General features: G+C 46.9%; 1 protein-coding gene across 1 annotated transcript; it reads left to right on the top strand.

Annotated features, from left to right (window-relative positions):
• The first annotated feature begins 1604 nt into the window (after positions 1-1604).
• LOC144940907 (uncharacterized) lies at positions 1605-5242 on the top strand. Its single transcript, XM_078867409.1, has 5 exons — positions 1605-1765; positions 2297-2331; positions 2979-3046; positions 3652-3897; positions 4468-5242. The coding sequence occupies exons 1-5, from the start codon at positions 1670-1672 to the stop codon at positions 4593-4595; spliced, it is 573 nt and encodes a 190-aa protein (XP_078723535.1). The 5' UTR covers positions 1605-1669; the 3' UTR covers positions 4596-5242.
• The last annotated feature ends 17878 nt before the right edge of the window (positions 5243-23120 follow it).

Here is a 23120-nt window from a genome sequence, read left to right as displayed (position 1 = left end):
ACGTGGAAGGAGTGCGGGCGACATTGTTTCACGATACGGCCCACAGTTTGGGTTGCATGGCCACGGTCGTTCTCTGGCTCGTCCTTTAATAGCTCACTGGTCAACACACTTTTTCTGGCATAAGGTATTCCAACGGTTTTAATGTAATTTGCTGATTCCAAATCTGGCATCAGTTTTTGTCTATCACATCAGGTTTTTGAGATATCAAATATTGCATTTTCAATAAAAACTGCAGAAGAAAAATATTAAATAAATGTGGATATCTACATAAAATGATATTATAAACACACTATCCTAAAAATACAGCACCACATTTTAACACTAAAGCAGTCACTGACTCGCAAACAACTTGCAATCATAAGTGACAGTTAATTTCGGGTAAAATCAATGAAAATTGGGTATGCCGATAGCATAAAAATGAGATGTGATAGAGCAAATCTGAGATCAGATTTGGAATCAGCACCCTGAAATTAGTCTAAAACAGCTGCAAAAGTCCAGGCCAGAAAAACATGTTTTTTGTTGTTGACCAGTGTAGTTCTTGTTAGAGCAGTGCAACTCTACACAACGTAATTTGTTTAAACTTTTAGTTTATTCTTAAGCCTTTTTATAGGCTGCATTTCTCCATTTCACAGTCCTTATTCTAGTTCCTGCCTCCGAAAGAAATCTAGACTCTGTTGTATGTAGGGTGTCTAGTTATACATGCCTACAAAATACATTTGGGGGGTGGGGGGGGGAAGTAAAAAATGTGTTTGCGTGGGTCGACAATTTTTGGAACACTGTTGGATCTACGACTTTTTACCCCCACATCTGGAGGGGGTGGGGGGATGTCGTCCACTTTTTATAACTTATAATTTCGTTGACGGGAAAAACGGAACACCGGGCTTGTATAACAGATTAGCTTAGGCTCATCTTCAGAGTGATTTTCCACGCTTGTGCAACCTTTGTGTCAAGTCATTACAAATCGTACAGTGTGTGGATAGCTTAACAAAGACGGTGAAGCAATGTTGTTTGACTGGATTTGCTAATGATAAGGAAACTCGCCAGCCAATGGATCTAATGTCATAAATTGACTTCCCCCCCCCAGTTGTAAACTTGAATGCCTTTGCAAATCCTAGGCTTGCAATAGACTGTAATTAATACATGCCTGTATCGCATTCCATGAACATCCATATCTAAATTTTGATTTAAAACTTTCGTGACTATAGGAATTCATATTCTTTGGTTATTTTGGTAAAGTCACGTTAATAAAAAAAAGTGAATAAAAATATTTATATATTTATATTTTTATTCACTTTATTTGTATTATTTTTATCTACGTGACTTTACCGAAATAACCAAAGAATACCCATATCTGAACGTAGCCGAATATGCTGTTGGTCGTCCCTGCTTATAAGAAGCTGGTAGAATTTATGCGTTTACGACACTGTGTGTTCTAATCGCTCAGTTATTTCCAACAACAAAATTCCTGGCATGGTCCTGCCAAGTCACCGAAGTTATGGATCCTGCTGATGAGAAATGTTCTCGTAAACATCCTCCCCCTCACCCCTCACAATTGATAAACGATCAGGAATTCCCCAAGGTTCTCTGTTAAATATTCGCCTCCGTGCTAAAGAGGCACTACAATTGCGTTGCTATATTAGTTTTTCGTCTGTTGCTGAGCAGGGGAAAGATGAAGGTGCTGCACAGCCTGACACTGTGGTTGCTGCTAGCCTTTGCACAGGCGCATGCTGATCATTTAGCAACTGACGACCGCCAAGCGGAAAAGGTACGGATGGTAAAGATTCGTCGACCTGGTAAACGTGCGGCGTTGGGCCAGCGTTGGGCCCAACGCGAACGTGTTCCACGTTTTTACTCGGGATGCACATTGAACTCTCGTATATGTGTGGGGAGCGTTACATATGCGGTGAATACTGTACTATATTACCTGTATAAACACGCCGATATATTGTGCGATGAGAACATTGCAAGTGGTATAAGATAATTATGTATTGGGCAATATTAATATTTAAACTATAGTCCTGCATTCGGTTGGCAACTCGTTGAATAGTTTTGTAACTTCATTTGTCGTGAGCAGATAATCACAATCATAAATATAACCATGATCGGAAAAAGAAACGCCTCTTCGGATTTGTATTTGCCACTCGTTATGTAAATGACATTGAGCAATTCGTAAATGGATTAGCGAATACAATTTACAGTGCGTAATACTGTAAATTATTAAAACCTTCACGTGTGAGAGCTTGGATGTCTACTTGTAGTTGTTATAAATTCGAAATGTGATTTTGTTTCTGAACAGAGGCAACTGGAAGAGCTCCTACCCAAAATATGCAGGTAATGAGACTGAGCATGGAAGCACCGATTTCGGTTCCATAGGACATGGCAAATGCATCATTTCCATTATTATCCTCGCACCTCCGATTAGTACGGGTTGACTAAGTACGGTGCGAAAGAAGTTCAATAAATGTATGACGTACATACTCCCGTTAACCCAGGAAAGCCTCACACTGAGGCTCAGTAGTATGTTTCAGGAGTGGCTTGTCAAGCATTCACAGTGGGGGGAGGGGGGCGATGTTGCTGCTGCTGTGTGTAATCAAAAGAGAGTTATTTGCAGACAGTGTTTTAAATTTCCCGAGTGTTTTCTTCTTCCACGCGTTTATCCCACTCATGTGGGGTCCCCTGTCCTTGCCAACCTTCTCCGCACTGCCCTGTCCTGCGCCATCTCCCTTTCCGCTCCTCAGGCCACCATGCATGTCCGCACCACATCGCCCCACCTCTTCTTCTGCCTTCCTCTTCATATCTTTCCTTCCACTTGCATCACTCGCCACCTTCTGACCCACATCATTTCCCTGTTGTCTCTCCACGTGACCGAACCACACCGGCCTTTTCTCACTCATCTTCTCTGTGATGTCTACCACATTGTGAATCACAGTCACATTTACATTTTTTCGCTATACTTCTAAACCTGTGTGTGCTTGCAGTATTTATTATGGATCATCCTCATGCCCACGAGGAATACCGGGAAAGGATGGAGAGACTGGACCAAGAGGTAATTTGTTGTGGGTCTTGCTTAAAGTAAGATCACTTGAATTTTGATTTAAAGCTTTCGTGACTGCAGGGATTAATATTATTGGTTCTTTCGGTAAAGTCACGTAGAAGGGAAACAATAAAATAATAAAAATATAAAAAAATAACATTCTCACACCTGATGACGATTGCTTGTGTTGCGGTCGAAACGTCGTGATAATTTTATTGTTTTATATTTTTATTATTTTATTGTTTCCCTTCGACGTTACTTTACCAAAAGAACCAAGAATAAGATCACTTGGTCATACTTTCGCCAACAAACGCTATTGTTCTTAACTGTTGCTCAATTGATCCCAGTTATGAAATTCCATATTGCAATTTTCTTGCATATCCTACCAGTTAAACTGCCTGGCAATCGAGCAGGTTTGCATAGACCCGATGAATAGATTTTTGGCAACTTAATGATTGCAAGCGAGTATTATAGTGTCGCCATCTATTGTAAAATCAAAGGAAACACCTTCAACGTGTTCCACAAGTGTATGCCATTGATTACTGTTATAATTGCCTACAGCTATTGAAAACTATGGTCACTTACACCCAGACCATGCCGGTGTGTCCTGATTGTAGGTGTGCCAGGTGACCCTGGCAGTAGAGGCGATCCAGGAAAACTGGGCCCAGCTGGCTCACCTGGCCCAGCTGGGAGCTCTGGACCTCCTGGACCAGCTGGTCCCCCTGGTAACAACGGCCTGAGAGGGCAACCAGGCAACACTGGTCCTCCTGGACCCCCTGGGAGTCCTGGAACTCCAGCTGCAACGAACCGCATCTCCTGCAGAAACGTCTCCAACGCAGGTGCCACCACGAGTTGCCCCACAGGTGAGAGGGATGTGTGATTGTGTGTGCGGGGGGGTCTCTGTGGTGCATCACGTGAATGAATATCCTAGCGGCGAGTGCCCTTGTGATGCATAGACTCTGCACGCAAGCGGTGATTTACTTCAATCAGCAGGAGGTCATTTTTGGGGGGAATTGCAAAAGGATATTGCCCGTGGAAACCCCCATGTGCGAAAGGATTGTGCGGTTGCAACCTTCTAAGATTCATCTTACTGTCGGTTGTATAGCAATCAGAATGTGTCTCTGCGAGCCCTAATCGATGAGGCAATGGACAATGATCAATCATATATTTCCATCCAAGTCATGTTATTGGTTGTTACTGCTTGTTAACTTGAGTAGAGGCAATATTTGACTCTTCTTTGCCCAAACCAAACATATTACCATCTTTGCCACTTGTGTGCATGTCTCCCTTTGCAGAGAGTTTCAATGTAAGATATCCTGATCTTTCTCATGGGGAGGGTGGGGAGGGGTTCAATTCAATGTTCATGACGTCACCTCCGATGGCATCACCCCATAATGTGCACTGTGATCACATATATCATTGTTCCCCCACAGGGCACATAGCAGTGTCGTGTTCGTGTGGAAGCGCGTGTGGTTCGTGGGACATCCCAAACGACAGCACGTGTCACTGCCAGTGCGGTGGGATCGACTGGACATCGGCACGGTGCTGTCAGCTGGCCTGACACTGATCGGCAGTGAAGATGGGAAACGATCGTAGAGAAACCAAACTAAAATGATCAACACGAAACAGAGAGAACACCACAAAGTTGATTGGCAGTCGTAGACGTGCTTTTGTTTTCTTAAACACATTTTTCTAATATATATTATTTTAAATTTCCCATTAAACTAAATGCTGCACAACAATATAAATGCAGAAAGTATATGTCTTCACTAAATGGTGCAGAAATGTAACGTCAGAAATGAATCGATGTGATTTCACGAAGGTACGTTGCCCAAATTGTTTTGTGTGATATATCTTGCAAGGAAATGCACGTGAGGAATGTGAGTTTTTGTGATTTAATGATATTTGTTTTTGCTTTCCATTGGGACTACCCAGCTCTAAAGTGAATTGCAGATTCCATGTCCCATGTGTGTTTATGAATTTAAAATATATTTACCATGTGTTTACCAAAAACATTATTTATCCATAGCTCCATAAAAAATATCTGGATTTATGTAAAATTTAACGAACCAATTCAGAGTATAATTGGGATGATGTTTAGTTGCTGTGCAGTATTACACAGTCATTTTGGTGTGGTATTATGGTACACAAATGGTGTATACTTTTATCGATGTATAGCAGAACACAATAAATGGTTTGCTGAGTTAATTTGAATATTGTTGCATTTTTTTGTCCTGCTCCCACCCTTTCGCCAATGCACTTTGACCAGACTAGCGAAGTATGGTGAAACAAATCCCCTCCCCCCAAGCATACAGACAGTATTATCAGATTGTATATGTATGTACTGTATGCTGAACTTCTTTCGCACCGTACGTAGGCAACCGTGCTAATCGGAGGTGAAAGGGAAGGACAACAAACTAAACACAAACATCAGTTCTAAAGAAATCAGTTTGTAAATCTAGATTATGCAAAAGTGCATAGCTTCAGTGGCTTCCTAATATCGGAAGGAAGAGCGTTCCAGACGGCCGCAGAGGAACAGGTTGTGTAGAACAAATTCGCAAAACAATTCGAGATATCTGATGGAAGGACACAACTTAAAAACACAGCAGATTGTGTGGACCGGCATCAAAATGGTGATGTGAAGAGGTAGATGATGCCTGAAAAAGACACATCGGTGCATACTCCCTTCTCTGACATATGAACCAGAAACACGGTCATAAATAAAATAAAGTGTAGAACAAAAACCGCAAAAGTGCGCAAAGAAGCATGGGGAGATGCGTGCACATTTTTAGGTTGGGCACCGCCACAATGCCCCCACGTACAGACCCAGCCGCCGCTCTGCTCAACGTACAATTCAGCAATGCACAAGAACGATACAATTGTAGTGTAGCAGCGCCGACTGGCGACCAGGGGAAGCAATTGCGAGTGTACCCACCCAAAAGGAAGAGCTGGGGGCAAGGCTCATGGAAGGGATAATAAATGGACCAACAAGGGTCGTAGAAGGGATCCATCTTGTGGCTCCAAGAACCAGTTAGAAGGTTCCAGAACGGGGGCGTGGCCAGGGCAGGGCCAGGGCGTGCCCGGGCCCCGCTGGAAGTATAAAAGGGGGGCGAGAGAGGGAGCTCAGGGCTGTCCGTGGGAATCGGGCTCGTCTTGTCGTCGCTGCCGTCCTTGGTCATCGCTCGACGTCGCCACTGCTGGACAATTAGCCAGCTATCTAGTCAGTCAGCGCCGTCGTTGCCAGGCGGTCCGTTTTGCGTGATGTGCTAGCGAGTGTAACAGTGTGAGTTATGAGAAATAAATAATAAGGTGGCCCGGCAGTTATTGTCTCCGCAGTCGTACACTCCACAATCAACGTGATGACATCTCGGGCTTGGTGTGATAGAATCGAGGTGATGGATTCAATGGTCCATCCATCCCCTGCCCACGCCAGAGATGTCCCTGAGTGAGGAGAGTGTTTTTTGTGGGGTGTTTCCAGGGATGGTCACGTTTTTCTCTCTCGGCTCAGGGGCTACGAGGTTCACACCCAGGCCTGCGGTCATGGTCTACTCTTGAGTCTCCGTGCCGACGAGAGCTCCGCTCTATGAGTGGATAGCCGAAGGACATCCTCACTATTTTGTCTAGGGGGCCGTCCGTAAATGACGTCACGCGATTTTGGACGTTTTTTTACCCCCCCCGTCGTCGTCGTCACACGGCGTCACAAAAAGTCAGACCCCCCTCCTCAAATATGACGTCACAAAGCTCTGCCCCCCCCCCAAAAAAAAAATAAAACATGCTTCAAATCGCTTTAAACTATTGTCATTGTAGTGCGTATTTAATGTGGCGCTGCACTCTGATGTAGGAGAAAACATTTAATAAAAAGTCTGTTTAATTAATTATAACGTGTTTATATTCATTTAAAGTTGCGCATTTTGATGTTACGTCACATTTCTCAAACCCCCCCTCCCCTTGTCACACATCGTCACAAATGTCTGAACCCCCCCCCCCCCTAGGTGCGTGACGTCATTTATGGACGGCCCCTAGCTTCTGTTTCGTATCGCCCCATCAAGAAACAACTTTCTCCTGTCGGTCAAGTGGCTTCAACGTTACTGGGCGAGCATTTATTTTTCAAAAACTTTATTTGGCAATACCGGCACCAGACGAGAGAGGGCGGCCGAGTTCCGTCGCGATCATGGATTGAAGGCTGCCCGTGTGATGTCATGTGAGCGCACAGAACATTGCAATATTTAGAGGCAGGGTCGGATCCATAATTTTGAAAATCCCACCGAAAACTGCCTCACTGCTGTCGTCTGTCCAGATGAAAAAAACAACAACACGGAAGTTGTGGGATGTTAGAGACTCCCATAGGCTAGATTGTGGGTGTAAGCACTTCATTGTCATCTGCACTGATCTACTCCTGGATGGAGCTGTGGGTGTATTCGCTGCTGGACTATATGCTAGCAAAGATAACGGAACCAGTATTCAATGCGGGATTAATAGTACTAGTAGGGATTACTTTTCGACCAAGATTAATTATAATTTCATCCTGTGTTTTCATCTTGTATAATCCGTACGTGGTTTCACCCCCCCATCAAGTAGGGTGTTTTAGAGCTGCCTATGTAAGCTACACCTATATATATAAACTCATACATTTTAACTTTTGCCTTAGAGCTCACAAAGTATATTTTTTAACCCTGAATTTAGTGCGGGATGAAAACTATCCCAAGCCGCGTTGGTCATGGCAATCGTTTGACCGCACGTGACCATGCCGAACAGCGTTGTGTTGGTGGAGTGCCCCCAGGATGGGCGTCACGGTGGCGAGATGTTAACTACCTCGCCTGGTATATAGGAGATCATGGGCTCGATCCACAACTCTGACGCCTGGTGTATATTTGAAGTTTGCATGTCGCTTTCCGTGATTGCGTGCATTTTTCTCCGGGTCCCCTACTTTTCCCCTCCACGTTTAGAAAGACCATGCATTTAGAGTATTTGGTTGCGATACATTTCCACGTGAAAAGCCACTTGGCTGAGCTGTCATTTGTGGCTAGGTCGCTTGTGAAAAAGAGCTACATAGCTCAGTGGGTCTTAACTGGTTTTCGCGACCAATATCCATAATACATGGTTTTTTTTGGGTTAGATCGCGTAAAAGTTAGTTTATAGTTAATAGTGTAGTTTAAAAACGTTAGCAGTGGCCAGGAACTAAAACTCGGGTCACCGGGTTCACATAGCAGACCACTCACGGCCGCTGCAACAACCTCTCCACCCACCAAAAACAATATCCAACAATAAGTTATATTCGAATGTTTACAAAAAAAAAACCCAAATGTTTAACTTTTACGCGCGTGAGTAATTGTGCCACGCCAAGGTACACAGCGTAACCACAAATTGTAAAATTCTGTTTAATCGTAAAACGTCGACTAGCTCGATTTACTCTGTCAACGCAACTGACATTCCTTTAAGGCTCAACGCATTTGTGAATAACACCGTACTGCAGAGGCAAAAAAAAATGTCTGCAGGTGACGTTTCTGGAAATGCAATGAAGAAGGGGCATTGCCACCCAGTACAGTAAAGTTGTTGTCCTTTTTAGGGTGGTGTTTTTGACAAATCTGTGCTTGTGCACCACTGCCAAAACATTGTTTTCGTGACATTCCTCAAAAAAAGTACTTGGACAATATTAACAGTCGATCAAATGTACATTCTTGTCCTCGTCAACAAAACACGAACCACCCTTTAAACAAAACATAGCCGTGAGGCATTCCTCTTGCGGGTAGGTAGGTGGGTGCACCTGCGCACGCAGATCTCACACGATGCGTTCTGCACCGCAGAGCGTGGCACACCTGACCCTGGACTCATACCACGGTTCCATTTAAACCAACGGCTTCACGATAGAGGTCGCAAACGGGTTTTGATTCCTTAGCCGTACCCGTACCCGGCCGCACCAGGGTCGCAAACGGGTACCCGTACCCGTACCCGGCCGGGTACGGGTAGCCGGGTATCGGGTAGGGTACGGGTATCGGGTACTCGGTTGCGACCTCGGCTTCACGACCCCCACCCCCGTCAGGTGCAGCCTCTAGACTGGTGGAACCGGAACGTGGTTTTTATGGCGGGAAACCTCCACACCTCCCCAACCACTCTGGAAACAGCAGTTGAAATGTGGGCGTCAAAATAAAGGGGAGTTATATAGAAAAAGTAAACAGAGGGGAGATACGGGGCACAGGAGATTAAAACATACCAGCGTTCACTATGCAACCTCGGCTCAATGAGAGGAGTATTGAATTGCACCGTAAACACACATATTTATATACGGTACAGCCTTTTACTAATCGACTGCTGGAGGAATTTGGAAAATTAATGGGAAGTACCCAGCGTTGCCCGGGTCTTAAAAATATTTAAAAACTACTCTTAAAAATATAACAGCAGTGCGTACTGACTGTGGTGGTATCTGCTATGATTACAGCAGTGCATACTGTGGTGGTAGCTGCTATGATTACAGCAGTGCATACTGTGGTGGTACCTGCTATGATTGCAGCAGTGCATACCGACTATGGTGGTACCTGCTATGATTGCAGCAGTGCATACCGACTGTGGTGGCAGCTGCTATGATTACAGCAGTGCATACTGTGGTGGTACCTGCTATGATTGCAGCAGTGCATACCGACTGTGGTGGCAGCTGCTATGATTACAGCAGTGCATACCGACTGTGGTGGTACCTGCTATCATTACAGTAGTATATGCTGACTCTATAGCAGTATTTATCGCCTCTATAGCACAAAGTACTCACCTGACAGAGTGGCGTGGTGAGGCCTAATCCCGTGCAGAGCCTCCGGCCTCGCCTAGATTGTCCAGCCGGCCAAGGTGGCACTTTGGGGCAGGCTGGGGCTGGGCTGCTACTCCTGACCCCCCCCCCCCCAGCCACGATCTCCCCGGCCGCTCTGCAGTCATATCTACGGCCTATAGTGGTAGCATCTCCCACCGAAGGCGTGCGACTTGGCATGGGCCGTTCCCCCCACCAAAGGCGCGTGAGTTGGTATGTGCGTCATAAATAAATAAATGGTAAGCGCACAAAAATCGCACAAAATCACTAATGAAACACATTTTAAGTTGACCGGTGTTGAAAATGGAATAGCACTTGCTCACCGCGGGGCTTATGGCTTGGTACCTGGATATTTTTTCTATCTAAACCCCATCGTTGGAGAGGCAAATTGTTCGCAAACGCGCGAACAGACACAAACCCACAAACAGACAATTTTTGCCTTTGATATAAAAAAAGAAGATAGATATTAAAAAATGACCTCGATAAGTTGTTCAAAAAAACTGTCGTCCACTAACGCCAGTGTTTCAATATCTACCACGGGTGTGAATGGACATTTCATTAAGTTAAGCGACATTGCATTGCTGACGAGGCTAACAGTCTGCCCTGGATGAGAACCGTCGTCGGTTTGAAAATGTGCATGACGTTATTGTCAAATGCAAAAGCTGAACGTGTACTTGCCACGTAGCATGGGAAATACCCACAAAGACACGCACTCTCGCCAGTTCACGTTGGAATTGTATTTCTCCGACCCATTGTTCGATTGACGTGCGTTCGTATCAGGCCAACAGCTGTTGTATTTGCTCTCCTCTGCTCTACAATTGGTCAATGTAGCAACCGCGGCGCGTTACTCGTTGCAGTGTGTTCCACAGTGACCCTCAATTGCCCGCGCACCGTGTGCAGCAACGTTGTGCGTGCGGCCTGTTGGATCGGGGTGGATATTGTAAAAGCGAAGCCAATTATGTACTGAGAAACATGGGGCTGCGTCAAAAGCAAGTCAAAAGATCGAGACGCTTTTCATAATCAATTCTTGTGCGCGCGTGCGCGTGTGTGTGTGTTGGTTGTTGCATGCATGGGTGTTCTCATTTAGTCACGACCTGTGGACATTAAAACTGACGGTGACTGGCCGAGTGTACTTTCCCACACGTTACCTGCGACTTTGTTTACACAGGGTGCTATTGTCAAACTTTCACACGCTCCGCGCGCGACGAAGGATTCTCACTTTGAATGCATATTCCTCAGCGGGTGAGTTATTCCACGAAGAACAAAAACACAACCACCGACGTTATCTACATCTTTTTTCCCGTACTGTTTCCTTTCAGGTAAAGGGAATGCAACTCTCCAACTAAGAGCTAGGCGTGTGTAGGTGTACCTGCCGGATATGCCTTGGCCACTCTGGGTGTTTTGCGTGTATCACTTGTGGGAATGGAGGGGGGCGGAGAACACACGTCTTAAACGTTTTATTTGATACATAAACTAGGTATGCTGTTATCAGAAGGCCACATCAAGATGCGAATAAGGAGATGTATCCTGCACTTAAATTTCATCATTTGTCAAAACAGCCACTGAAAAAAACCGTTTCATTTTTGTCAAATAATAAAGAAGGTTAAGCTACAGCCCTGCACATGCTTACTCGTGGCACTGCTGACAAAGGGGCCTTAATTCGAGGGTGCTGCTGAGAGCCACTATAGAGGGCATTTGGCTTATTATTCCACGCTGACCAGACGTCTTGGAATAGGTGGGAGTATCCAGACTTGACCTCACCACACGCGATCCAAACGGGCGGATTGAAAGAAAATCGCACCACTGTTTCAGCTGCCACACCAGAAGATTCAATCGTCGACCTCTGGATTGCAAGTTCGGTGCTCGCTAACCATGACACCGCTCTGGCAGCATCCCCCGTTGCATGTACGGCACTTAAACGTGTAAACCGTTGCACTAAAAAACACAAAGATAGCTACGCATCCTCCTGATAGAAACTGAATCTCCTCCAATCTGTACGAAAAAAAACCCACTTTCATCACGAACATTCTAGCGTCGAGTTTTGGCTAAAAAGCCCTCTCTCACCCTTCCGTGCCTTTAACAGCTGCCTCGATGCCCTTGCCTGACTGATTCACAAACAAAAAGGTTATCGACACTGATGAAATCACGTCCCACACTCCGTGTAATTTAACAATCCCCACGGTATAAGGAGGATTTTTTTTGTCTCGTAATCACGTTTGGACTTTTATTTGATTTTTCGCAGCCCCGTGTTTTGGCAGCTGTTGTACAACGTTAGCCTTTGTATGCCCTTTCTTCAGATATTCTATTTTCATTTTTCCTGTAATCCATCCAGATTGTAGATCTAATCCACATTTAATTAAATCAAAGTCCAACCCAGACACTCTGCCCGGACTGGAGGGAGTAGCATTTTAAAAACATTCTGACAAATTGCTGTATTTCGGGAAACCTTAACTTTACCCTCCTTTGAAGTGCCATTAAAAAAAAGAGCTTTCAAGGGTCCCCGGCTTGATTTACTGATGGAATTGTGTTTCATCTGTGTGGAATAAAGACAATGGCATGTGTGGGAGAAGGAAACCCATCAGGCCTTGGCCACGCGGAGGGATAAGTGCGACTGGAACGGAGTCTGCTCGCTTATTCAGACCGCAGTCGTAACTTACGAAGAATTTTGACCCACACGCAAAGGTCGTAACTGGATTTAACCACTGCGTATGAATATTAAGCTGGAGCCCATATCATGGACGGACGGTTCTCGCATGTAGGATTAGCAAGTTCGCCAGCAAGTAAGCCTGCCTCTTGCTGATGAGACACTTTATTGAAGCCGGTCCAGAGTTTGCTTATATTTGAATCAAAATTCTGCTGAAATTATGACCTTCCAGAAGGCCGTGGAGCCGATGGGTTGTGTAAAGAAAACATTTATTATTTTTTACGCGGAGACACAGATGCGTGAAGGAGACATTTTCTGATTGTTTTGTTCGACTAAACAAGGAAGAAAAATCATGCACTGGCATGGATCCGCTCACGCTTTTCAACATGTGTTCATGGTCTCGTAAGTACGTAATTCGTGATAACAATGTTACCCTCAGGGCCGAGATGAGTTAACACGGCTGGCGACGTGTGAAGTCACTGGGTGACATCGCGCGCAATGACATCATTTCGCGATGTCACGCGAGACGATGTCATGGGCAGAGGAGGCGAGGCGCACACATGGCCTTGGCCGAAAGGGCTTATCTATGTCTTCATAATCATCACGATCCATGGGCGGATATTCCGTAAGCGTCCACTGCACATTTCGTCATTTGTGTTCTACTTCCCGATGTCTTGTGCCAATATGGTCAAGTAGTGGCCACAACTTTCTGGCACCAACTTCTTACGATGTCGTCGTCAAGTCGTTCTCTGTTAGATCTTCCTCTCAACACTCTTGTGATTTCCTGTTGTTTTCCATTTTACATATGTGTCCAAATGGTTTCCAGTTTCCTTCTCATCACTGGCTGCATCATCGGATCTTCTTTTCTTAATTCTACACTGGTCACTTTTTTGGTGGTCCAGTTTAGATGCGGTATCCTTCTGTAGCAATACTTTTACTGGTAGGAACCTCCTGGTTACACCAGCCCACAGGGGATTATTGTGTCCGTCGTGCAGGGAGGGGCTGGGTGGGGTGGGAGGGGCTGGGTGGGGAGGGTGGGGACTGGCTGGGTGGGGAAGGTGGGGCTGGGTGGGGAGGGGAGGGTGGGGAGGGGCTAGGTGGGGAGGGTGGGGAGGGGCTGGGTTGGGAGGGGCTGGGTGGGGAGGGTGGGGAGGGGCTGGTTGGGGAGGGGCTGGGTGGGGAGGGGCTGGGTGGGGAGGGGCTGGTCACCCCGTGGTGCCCTTATAAAACTCAACGTTTAACCTACTCACGCCGGCTTGTGCCCGCCCTCACAGTCTGGCATATTTGCGGAATACACCACGCCGCCGTTATTCGTCAGTCTTTTTTCAGTGTCCAAGTCTCACAGGCATACAAAGCTGTACTGAACACGCATGTGCCTAAGGTGTTCAGCTTTGTCTTGTATCAGATTTGCTTTGCTTCTCCAGATGTCATTGAATCTTGCCGTTACTCGTTTTGCCTCTGCGATCGTCGCTCGCATGTCTTTCCTGCAAGTTGTTGTCCCATGTCAGTACACTTCCCAAGTATACAACTTTTCTTATCTATTTAGCTCAGTTTTTTATCGTCAAGTTTCGAGTAACTTGTTTTTAATTCAACGTGCCTCTGTTTCAGTCGACGAGTGGAAGTCCCAAAAACCGACATAACGTCAAACTAAAATGCCTTGTGATGGACAGTTTTTTTTATCAGACTTTTCGTGACCCCCTGTATTACAGACCGACGACTCAACAGAGATAATGCACTGACGCATTCAAGTTTAGGTGGAAAACGCTGATAACACTGGTCAACACACTTTTTCTGGCATAAGGTATTCCAACGGTTTTAAGGTAATTTTGGGGTGCTGCTTCCAAATCGGTCTATTACATAAGGTTTTTGAGATATCAAATATTGCATTTTCAATGAAAACTGCAGAAGAAAAATATTAAATAAATGTAGATATCTACATAAAATGATATTATAAACACACTATCCTAAAAATACAGCACCATATTTTAACACTAAAGCAGTCACTGACTCGCAACAACTTGCAATGAAAATGGGGTATGCCGATTGCATAAAAAGGAGATGTGATAGAGCAAATCTGATATCAGATTTGGAATCAGCACCCTGAAATTAATCTAAAACAGCTGCAAAATTCCAGGCCAGAAAAAAACTGTTTTTGTTGTTGACCAGTGTAATAAACAGAACATCTCTCCAATGCTGAGTGGCGAACGGACGGCATCGCAGTAAGAAGCCTCATTCGTCAGCAGGGGGTGCTCTTTGGTTTTTATGAAAGACCTGCATTGTTCATTGCGACTTCCCTTCGTCGTTGCTTGCCGAGCTCGGAATTTACTTTTAAAAAATCTATAAGACATTTTTATGATCGTGACAGATTACCTTAATCTTTTGATATCCATTTAATGAAGAACTATCAGCACATTCTCATCGTACATTTTTTTACAGTTGTTTTTATCCAGATTTGATCAAAAGATATATTTTTTCAGTTTTAATTTAGAACTGCCTCGATTCAACGTAACCTTGGCAGCAATTATGTGACCTTGGCAGTAGATTCCGCCCCCCACTCACTGCCAAAAAATGTGTGCAGTGTTTAATGTTTGCACATATCTGACTGATGTTCACATTTCATTAATATCCCGCCGCTGAGATTCATGCCAGCCTCATGAATCCAGTTTACAAAAGCCAAGTGAGGTTTTTTTTTTTCTCCGTGGGCGGAAACAAAAACACATCGAGTGTGCATTTTTTAAAAAGTCCCATACCACATTAGCTTGACAAAACAAAATACAAAACCCACATTCGTTGTAGTAAAAAAACCATTACGATGAAAATACCTCAACACGAAAATACATTCGACATGGTGACTCACGGGGCTTAGCTATGCGTGAGTGTAAAAGGCGCAGTCCTGCAAGTAACTTGCTCACGTCACTGCTGGCGGAAGGGCCTCAACTAGAAGGGGGCCTCTAGCGAACTCCTATCGAGGGTTATTTGGCGTACTGGGATTACCCACACTTCACCGCGCCCGCATGCGACGTGCCGAACGATTAGTCTGTAGTGGTTACCCGGAACAGACCGTGGAACACATATAACGCCTGATGAAGACCGCTTGTGTTGCGATCGAAACGTCGTGCGTTTTTTGCTTTTATTGTTGAAAATGTATTATTTATGTTTCTATTTTATTTTTTGTTATTTTAATTATTTGTATTTTTAGTTTTCTATCTACGTGACTTTACCGAAAGAACCGAGAATACACATATAACGACTCGATGGCCGACTCACAAACACGAATGTTGGATATTCATATTCTTAGGTTTTGTTCGATAAGGTCACGTAGGTAAAAAATTTAAATTAATAAAAGTAAAATAAAAATAATTGTATTTGATTTTATTTGATACAGCAATCGTGCTGTGACGGTTCCACCTGAAGACGGAAGCTTGTGTTGCCTCCGAAACGTCGTGATTTTTTTTATTTTTATTTTACTTTTATTAATTTTAATTTTTTTACCTACGTGACTTTACCGAAAAAAACCTAAGAACATGAATCCTTGCAGTCACGAAAGCTTCAAATCTAGAACGAATGTTGGAGGCAACATCACAGCGACGAGGCACCAATCCGCTACTCGTGACACAATTGAGTGGGCTCAACCACCGCTCTATACGTAAACGTTCGGCCGTACGAAGAACATCTTATAGAGTTGGGAATAAGCCCCATCACGACTCACGAGCAACCTGTACCCATTCGTACTACCGGGTGGGTAGAGGCACAGGAAGGGGGGTTAAACAAAAAGTTGCATCATTGTACCAACTGCCGCGCCGTGAGATTGAATCGGACGGGCAACACCCTGGCGCTTGCAACTCCAGTGTGCTGCTGACCATTGCACCATGTGAGTATATCGGGTCGGAAACTCTGCAAAGACGCCTTTGCGCTGGGTTAACACTGACGCGTGTTGGTGGCGTTGACAGGCAGGCCGACTTGCGCACATCCTGACACAAATAGCGACGCTCGGCCACGTGTGTGGGAATGGTGACTGGGCATAAATGACAAAGACCCCCCCCCCCCACCGTATCGCCTTAACACACCTTTGTGGCAAGTGCTGTTAGCGAGCACCTTTAAAGGTCGGCACGCCGCATAAGAGGGTGGGGGGGGGGGTGAGTTGGCCAGCACCACGCTCGGCCGCCTTTGTCCCCCTCGTGGCGATTATTACACGTCGACCGGTTTCGATAATTATCGTCACTGGCGTTGTCCGTGTTGCGGGAATCGAACTCGGGTCACCGGGTTCGTAGCGCTGGGCTTGAACCGCTGCGCCACCGTCACCCTAATGTGCACTAACACGCGCACACGAACAAAGAAGACAAAGAACCCCCGTGTAGCCTTAACAGACTGTAGGGGCAAGTGCTGTTAGCGAGCACCTATGAAGGCCGGAACGGTACACGAGGGGGTGGGTGGCCAGCACCACGCCCGACCGCCTTTGTCTCCCCAGTGGCGATGTTTACACACCGCACCAGGTACTCATTTGAGGCTGAGGAGAGGCCCAGGACCGGTTCAGATAATCGTCACGTGGTGTTGCCCGTGAGCGGCAATCGAACCCGGGTCGCCGGGTTCATATCGCAGCACGCTAACCGCTACACCACCGCTCCCCACACTAACACACACACGAACACGCGCACTCACACACACGCACTCACACACGCACTAACACACGCATGACGCCTTTGCAAACGAGTGATGATCCGTGTCAAGGGATAATCCACGTAAAAAATTTGAGTAAAAATATAATTCATATCATTAAAGCGCGCACACCCGCAGAGGCACAGATGATCAGGAACACCAATGCTTGAGTTATGGACATTTTCCTTGACTAAAAAGCCCACCCTTAGGAGTTAAGCTTCTTAACACACGCGGTGAGATGCGCAGATCTACGCACGCATGGTGGTTCGAGATCTAAGATTGGAAAGATGCAATCACGGGCGGACAAAGAAGAATTGTAACCCATCGAGTGTTAGACATTTATACAGCGTGCTTCAAAAAAATGTTAACACTTACATGAGACTATCGTTTTTAATGGTAAAATAACGGATAATATCCACTGTAACATGAGAACAAATGTAATGTTAATAGCTTCATAAAGTCAAAGAGTCTCCACTTCTTCGCCATCGTTGTCAACGTGTGCCTGGAATCGTCTTCAGGTGGTCTCCAAAGCACGGAGGCGCATTTCTCGTGGCATTGTTGCAAAGTTCAAATGTTTTTGAAGCCTCCCGTACATCACTGGACTTTTGCGTGGCCAGCCCCACTACGCTGAACCGCTCCCCTCTCCTCTCTCTCTCCGTCTCGCCCGCTGTGAAAACCGCCGCCGCCGCTCCTCCGTGCAGCAGCAGCGGCGGCGGCGGAGGGCCCTCAAGAAGCCTCCTCTTACCTGTCAACCCCCTAATCAGTGCCCCCTATCTTATTACAGACCGATTCAGACATTACCGGTCACGCCGTGCTCCTTATAAATATCAAGGTTCATCCTACAAAAGTCCCATCACATGGGAGAAACACAAACAAATAGACGATCAGCACTAGTACACTCACCACTAGTACACTCACCACTAGTAAACTCACCACTGCATACCTGTCAACCCCTTATCATTGCCTATCTTATAACAGACCCATTCAGACCTTATTGGTCACCCCGTGACCTTATAAACCGCATCGTTCATCCTACAAAGTCCCAACACAAGGGAGAAACACAAACAGACAAAGAATGTTGCCCGTATTGAAACGGCTGCACGCAGTATGGACCTGAAATACTCAATTTCCCTGGACAAGAATACGGGTGTACACCGCGTGTGTTGACACGGTGTTGCCTCTTCATCCCTCTCTGCCAGTCTCTCCTGACCCGTTGCTCCCCTTTATCCATGCCTTTGCCATCCTTCACTTCTGATTTCTTACCATGTTATCTTCCCTTGTTTTACGGTAAAGCCATGTAGGTAGAAAAATCGTGATAATTTTATTATTTTTCTATCTACGTGGCTTTACCGAAAAACCCAACAGAATATGAATTCCTGCAGCCACGAAAGCTTTAAGTCAAGATCATGCATCACACATCCTTTGACTCCCCGTGCCGTGGTGCGGTGCCGCGGGTACAAAGTTGCTCGTTGCCTGACGTCGCAATCGGTCGTGGTTTTCTCGTCTCTCGCGATTGAATGTGCGTCCGTGACAAAGCGAGCACGCCACTTCAAGTGGGCGCCGTTTACAAGTTCGCTACTTGTTTAATCGACGCGTTGCCGTTAAAGCAGCACCAGTAGTTCTCAACCTTTCTAGATTTGAAGCTTTCGTGACTGCAATGATTCATATTCTTAGGTTTTTTCCGGTAAAGTCACGTAGGTAAAAAATTTAAATTAATAAAAGTAAAAAGAAAATCACGACGTTTCGGAGGCAACACAAGCTTCCGTCTTCAGGTGGAACCGTCACAGCACGACTTTACCGGAAAAAACCTAAGAATATGTTCTCAACCTTGTTGGTACGGTGCAACCCCCCACCCCCCCCCCCAAATCAAACCACTCGTTCCAGAGTCCCCCCCCCCTTTTCCCATGTTACTATGGCCATAGTACAGAGAGATCACGTGACCACGCCTCTAATCTTTGCAGCGTTAGAAGGGAATTTGTTTGAACGTTGCGAATCAGCAAAGTGGCATTGGCGTTGCACAACGTGGTGAAGTGCGGTCGAACAACCCCCTTCCCCACAACCCGCACGACACGGGGAGGCCCTAATCCAGCAGTGGATTGGCAAAAGGCTTTTGTACAGTCTATTCTCCTATAACGCGGTAGTGGTTAGCGTTCCTGAAGAACACCGCGTTGTGGAAACATCGCGTTATAATGAATGATATAAAATATGTAGGGTACAGCACAGTCCGCGATAACACGTGGGATGCGTGCGTAGGCTGAGCAAAGACTGAGGCGCGTGGGTTGCAGCATCGAGAAGCATCTAGCAGTATCCCAATGCCTTTGTGCGATGATGCAACGCCGAGGCAGCCGAACAGCCGCTTGTTTTCTACTCGCGCGACGTAGTTCCGTTCGCTCGACCGCGTCACATCTAATCGGCATCCGCGTTATAAAAACACAACGTGTTCCCGAATACATTCACGGCGTTATATCAAATTCGCGTTATCAAAACTACACGTTACAGAGAGAACAAACTGTACTCGTACGCTATTCGATGGAGTTACGTTCCCTTCATGGCTGTTTATTTCTCAATCGTACTGCAGACACGTTCAGCTCGAGAAAAGGCAAAGGGATGGTGATCCGATTTCTTCGAACTATATCATTGAGGACAAAAAAAAGACAAAAATGCAGCACCGTGCAAGAGGGATATACCTTAACGATGTCGGTGGGGGGGGGGGGGTGCGGAGGGGTGTAGGAGGAGGAGGAGGGAAAAATACATTCCGCTGACAGATGGGGAGGCGCATGCAACGCTGCCCACGTGCACGCCAAGCGCAGAACTCGAAAAAAAGAAGCGTGCTGGGTTTTCCATGGCTGAGTCACAGCGTGAGAGAGAACCAACATGTTTAATTAGCATTGGGTTTTGGAACAACTTATACGCGGGGTGCATTAGCAACTAAAATCCGATTTCGGCGTGAAACGTAATATTCATCCTTCGCGAACGTGCGGACGCCAATGAACCGACGCGTTTCAGCATTTTCCAATTCTCCTAAAGTAACAAAGAAAAACAAGAAACTAAAGAAATAAATATTCGTACACACGACTGGCCGTGGTGTCTGCGTTGCGATGTTGTCATCCGATTCTTCCGCTCAGGGTCCGCGTGATCCATTGCGCTAGGTAAAATTCCAAGTGGCGGTGGGGGCCATTATGGGAGTCCATGGCAGTGTGGCTTCAAGACCTTCCCCAATTGTCTCGCTGTGATGTTCAAATTGAATCAAGAAACATAGCCAAGGTCAGGGTCGAATCCCTGCCCGTTCAGAGCCCATCAGTGCAGACTTTAGACCAAACGCTCTCTCGCCAGAAGAAAAAAACAAAAACATCCGTAGGCCCGGCAGAATTTGTTTAACGAGTCTGAATCTGCATTGGAACCTCATTTTCCAGTAGAAAAATATGAGAATTGTTTTTTTTTTACCCTTTTATCTGGCAACAAAACTGACACCTTTTTTACGAGGAGTCATGTTTGCATAGACCACAATACCTGCAGTCATAATGCAAACAAATTGTTTGCATTATGACTGCAAACAAATTGTTTGCATTATGGCGTCATCTGGTCCAACACCATGTGAGACTAGGCTCTAAGGAAAGCTGTCTCGGGTGTGGACCAATCAACTTCAAGGACAGTGCATACCTTATCAGAGTTATGTTTTTTGTTTGCATTATGACTGCAGGTATTGTGGTCTATGCAAATATGACTCCTCGTAAAAAAGGTGTCAGTTTTGTTGCCAGAGTCTGAATCTGCCCACGGGATCGCGGAAGGTTCGAAACTCATACCAGAGTCAGCTTGCTTCCACATACTGTATGCTGCTTGATAATAGTGGTCTGGAAATACAAAACCATGTTTTTTATTGTTTCTTTAATTTTTGCTGATATTTGAATGTGCTCGTTTGATTAGCATCTCATACCGATGCGGTATCTCGATGAAAGCTATGTGCCATCACACGCAAAAAAAAACACCCACGGTTTGTGCGGGGGTCTGCGCTAGTTGCTCTTAGGTTCTGGTGTGGGTGCTTTAGGGGTTATGTGTGTGGGGTGTTGATGTAGAGGGTTTCCGTATTCTATGTTGGGGAGGAAGTTTGGGGGTTCTGTGTGGGGGATTTAGTGGTTCTGTGTGGGGGTTCTGTGTGGAGAGTTTGGGGTTTTGAATGAAGCCTAGCAGCTGTTGGTGAAAAAGAACCCAACGTGAAAAAAACAACTGCATAGCCCTTCTCGTCTACGAAGAAATTGACTCATTCCACTGCAATGTCGTGATTAAATAATTATTAACGCGCTAACTTTTGGTAGCGATTTCGCGTGGGGTGGAGACCCCCTCCCCCCACTCACCCCCGCAGTATGTTTTTACACAAACATTGCTAAATAACTGAACGGCCGGTTTTCATGTTTACATTTGGTCCGTTGCTAATGCGGTAGAGTACAGCTTCCACCACTTGACGACGTCCATGCTCAGGTCCTGAGTCGGCTCAAGCAGGAAGCGGTCGACCTCGGAGGCGGCGCCGTCGTGAGCGTTGGGCGCGTAGACCATGTCAAAGAGGATGTTAATGCCGCCACGCGGCGCCGCCTTCGGCGCCGCGTCCGTCGTCAACGCTGGGTAGCGCTGGTTGAGAATGTCCGTCATCATGTCCTTGATATTGCTGTACTCGGTGCTCGAGGCCGCGGGCTTGGGGTGGCGCAGGTCGAGAAAGCGGGCGACGCGGCTTGGTTCGGACGAGAGAAGGTCGCTGTACTTGACCATGTAGTCGGAGATGGTCACGGCGGCCGAGCTCACGACCACATGAGGACTCGGGCGGTGGGTCATGCAGTGGCTCAAGAGAGCCTCCTGCGCCGTGATGGCGTTCGAGATGGTGCATTACTCCTCGGCGCCCATGGCATCGGAGATGGCCGCCGGCTTCTCCAAGAACTGGCAGAGCAGCGCCGCCTGCTCCCACTGCTCGTCCGACAAGCCGGCCTGGCTCCGCGACCAGCCGGGCTCAAGGCAGATGGCGTCGATCACTTGGCGCTGCCTTAGCGACGCCGTGAGCATCACGTACGTGCTACCCCAACGTGTGACCACGTCGAGGCAAGGCGGCTGCAGCGGGCACTTGAGGTAGTGCCGCGCGAGCGACGTGTAGGCCGCCCTCTTCGTCTTGCTCTTGCGGATAGCGCCGAGCGTCGTGCGGAGGCTGCGCAGCAGTGTCTCGAACGCGCCGAATGAGACCTTGACGCCGAGGTTGACGCAGTGCGCGATGCACCGCAAGCAGCACGTCGAGCGCAGGTTGCTCCCCTCGAGGAGCGTGAGGGACTTGGCGGATGCGACGGCGTCAGAACCGCTGTCGGTGACGACGGCGAGCAGGCGCGGCCACACGCCAAAGTCGTCGAGCAGCTCGTGCAGGCGCTGCGCCATGCGCTTGCCCACGCCTTCGCCCGGGGCCACCCAAAATAAGTCAATGATGCAGTTGCACATGGAGAACGACGCCGGGTCCATCCAGTGGAGGGTGACCGAGAAGAAGCCGGTCATGGCGTCGTTTGTCCAACCGTCGTAGGTCAAGGAGACGCAAGAGCCAAAAGTAGTAAAGTACTGTAGCACGAGTAGCTTGAGGACGACATACATCTCGAGCATGCGGCGCTTGACCGTGCGCTCAGACTTGGGCTCGTAACCCGGGGCAGCTCGTTGAATAAGAATCGTAAAGGGATCCGATGTTACGTGTTTATGGCCTAGACCACTCGTCGCGATGTACTCGGCGACAAAGCTGTCCATGGCCTTGCTCGCGTGCGCTGACATGGGCGTGGCCATCTTGGACTGCACGAGCAAACCCTTCCCCGTCGGCGGCGACGTGACGACCGTGGGCGACTCGGGGTCGACGATCCCATGGGTCTTGAGATGCTTGATACGGGTGCCCGAGGAGGTGGAGCCCGCGTACTGGAGGGTGCAGATGTTGCAGGTCCGGCTCTGCACGTCGCCCGCGGCCTGGCTCGTCTCAAAGTACT

Source organism: Lampetra fluviatilis, chromosome 23, assembly GCF_964198595.1.
Source record: "Lampetra fluviatilis chromosome 23, kcLamFluv1.1, whole genome shotgun sequence".
NCBI lineage: Eukaryota > Metazoa > Chordata > Hyperoartia > Petromyzontiformes > Petromyzontidae > Lampetra > Lampetra fluviatilis.
The sequence above is the reverse complement of the archived record's forward strand: the minus strand, read 5'-3'. Positions and strand labels throughout refer to the sequence as shown.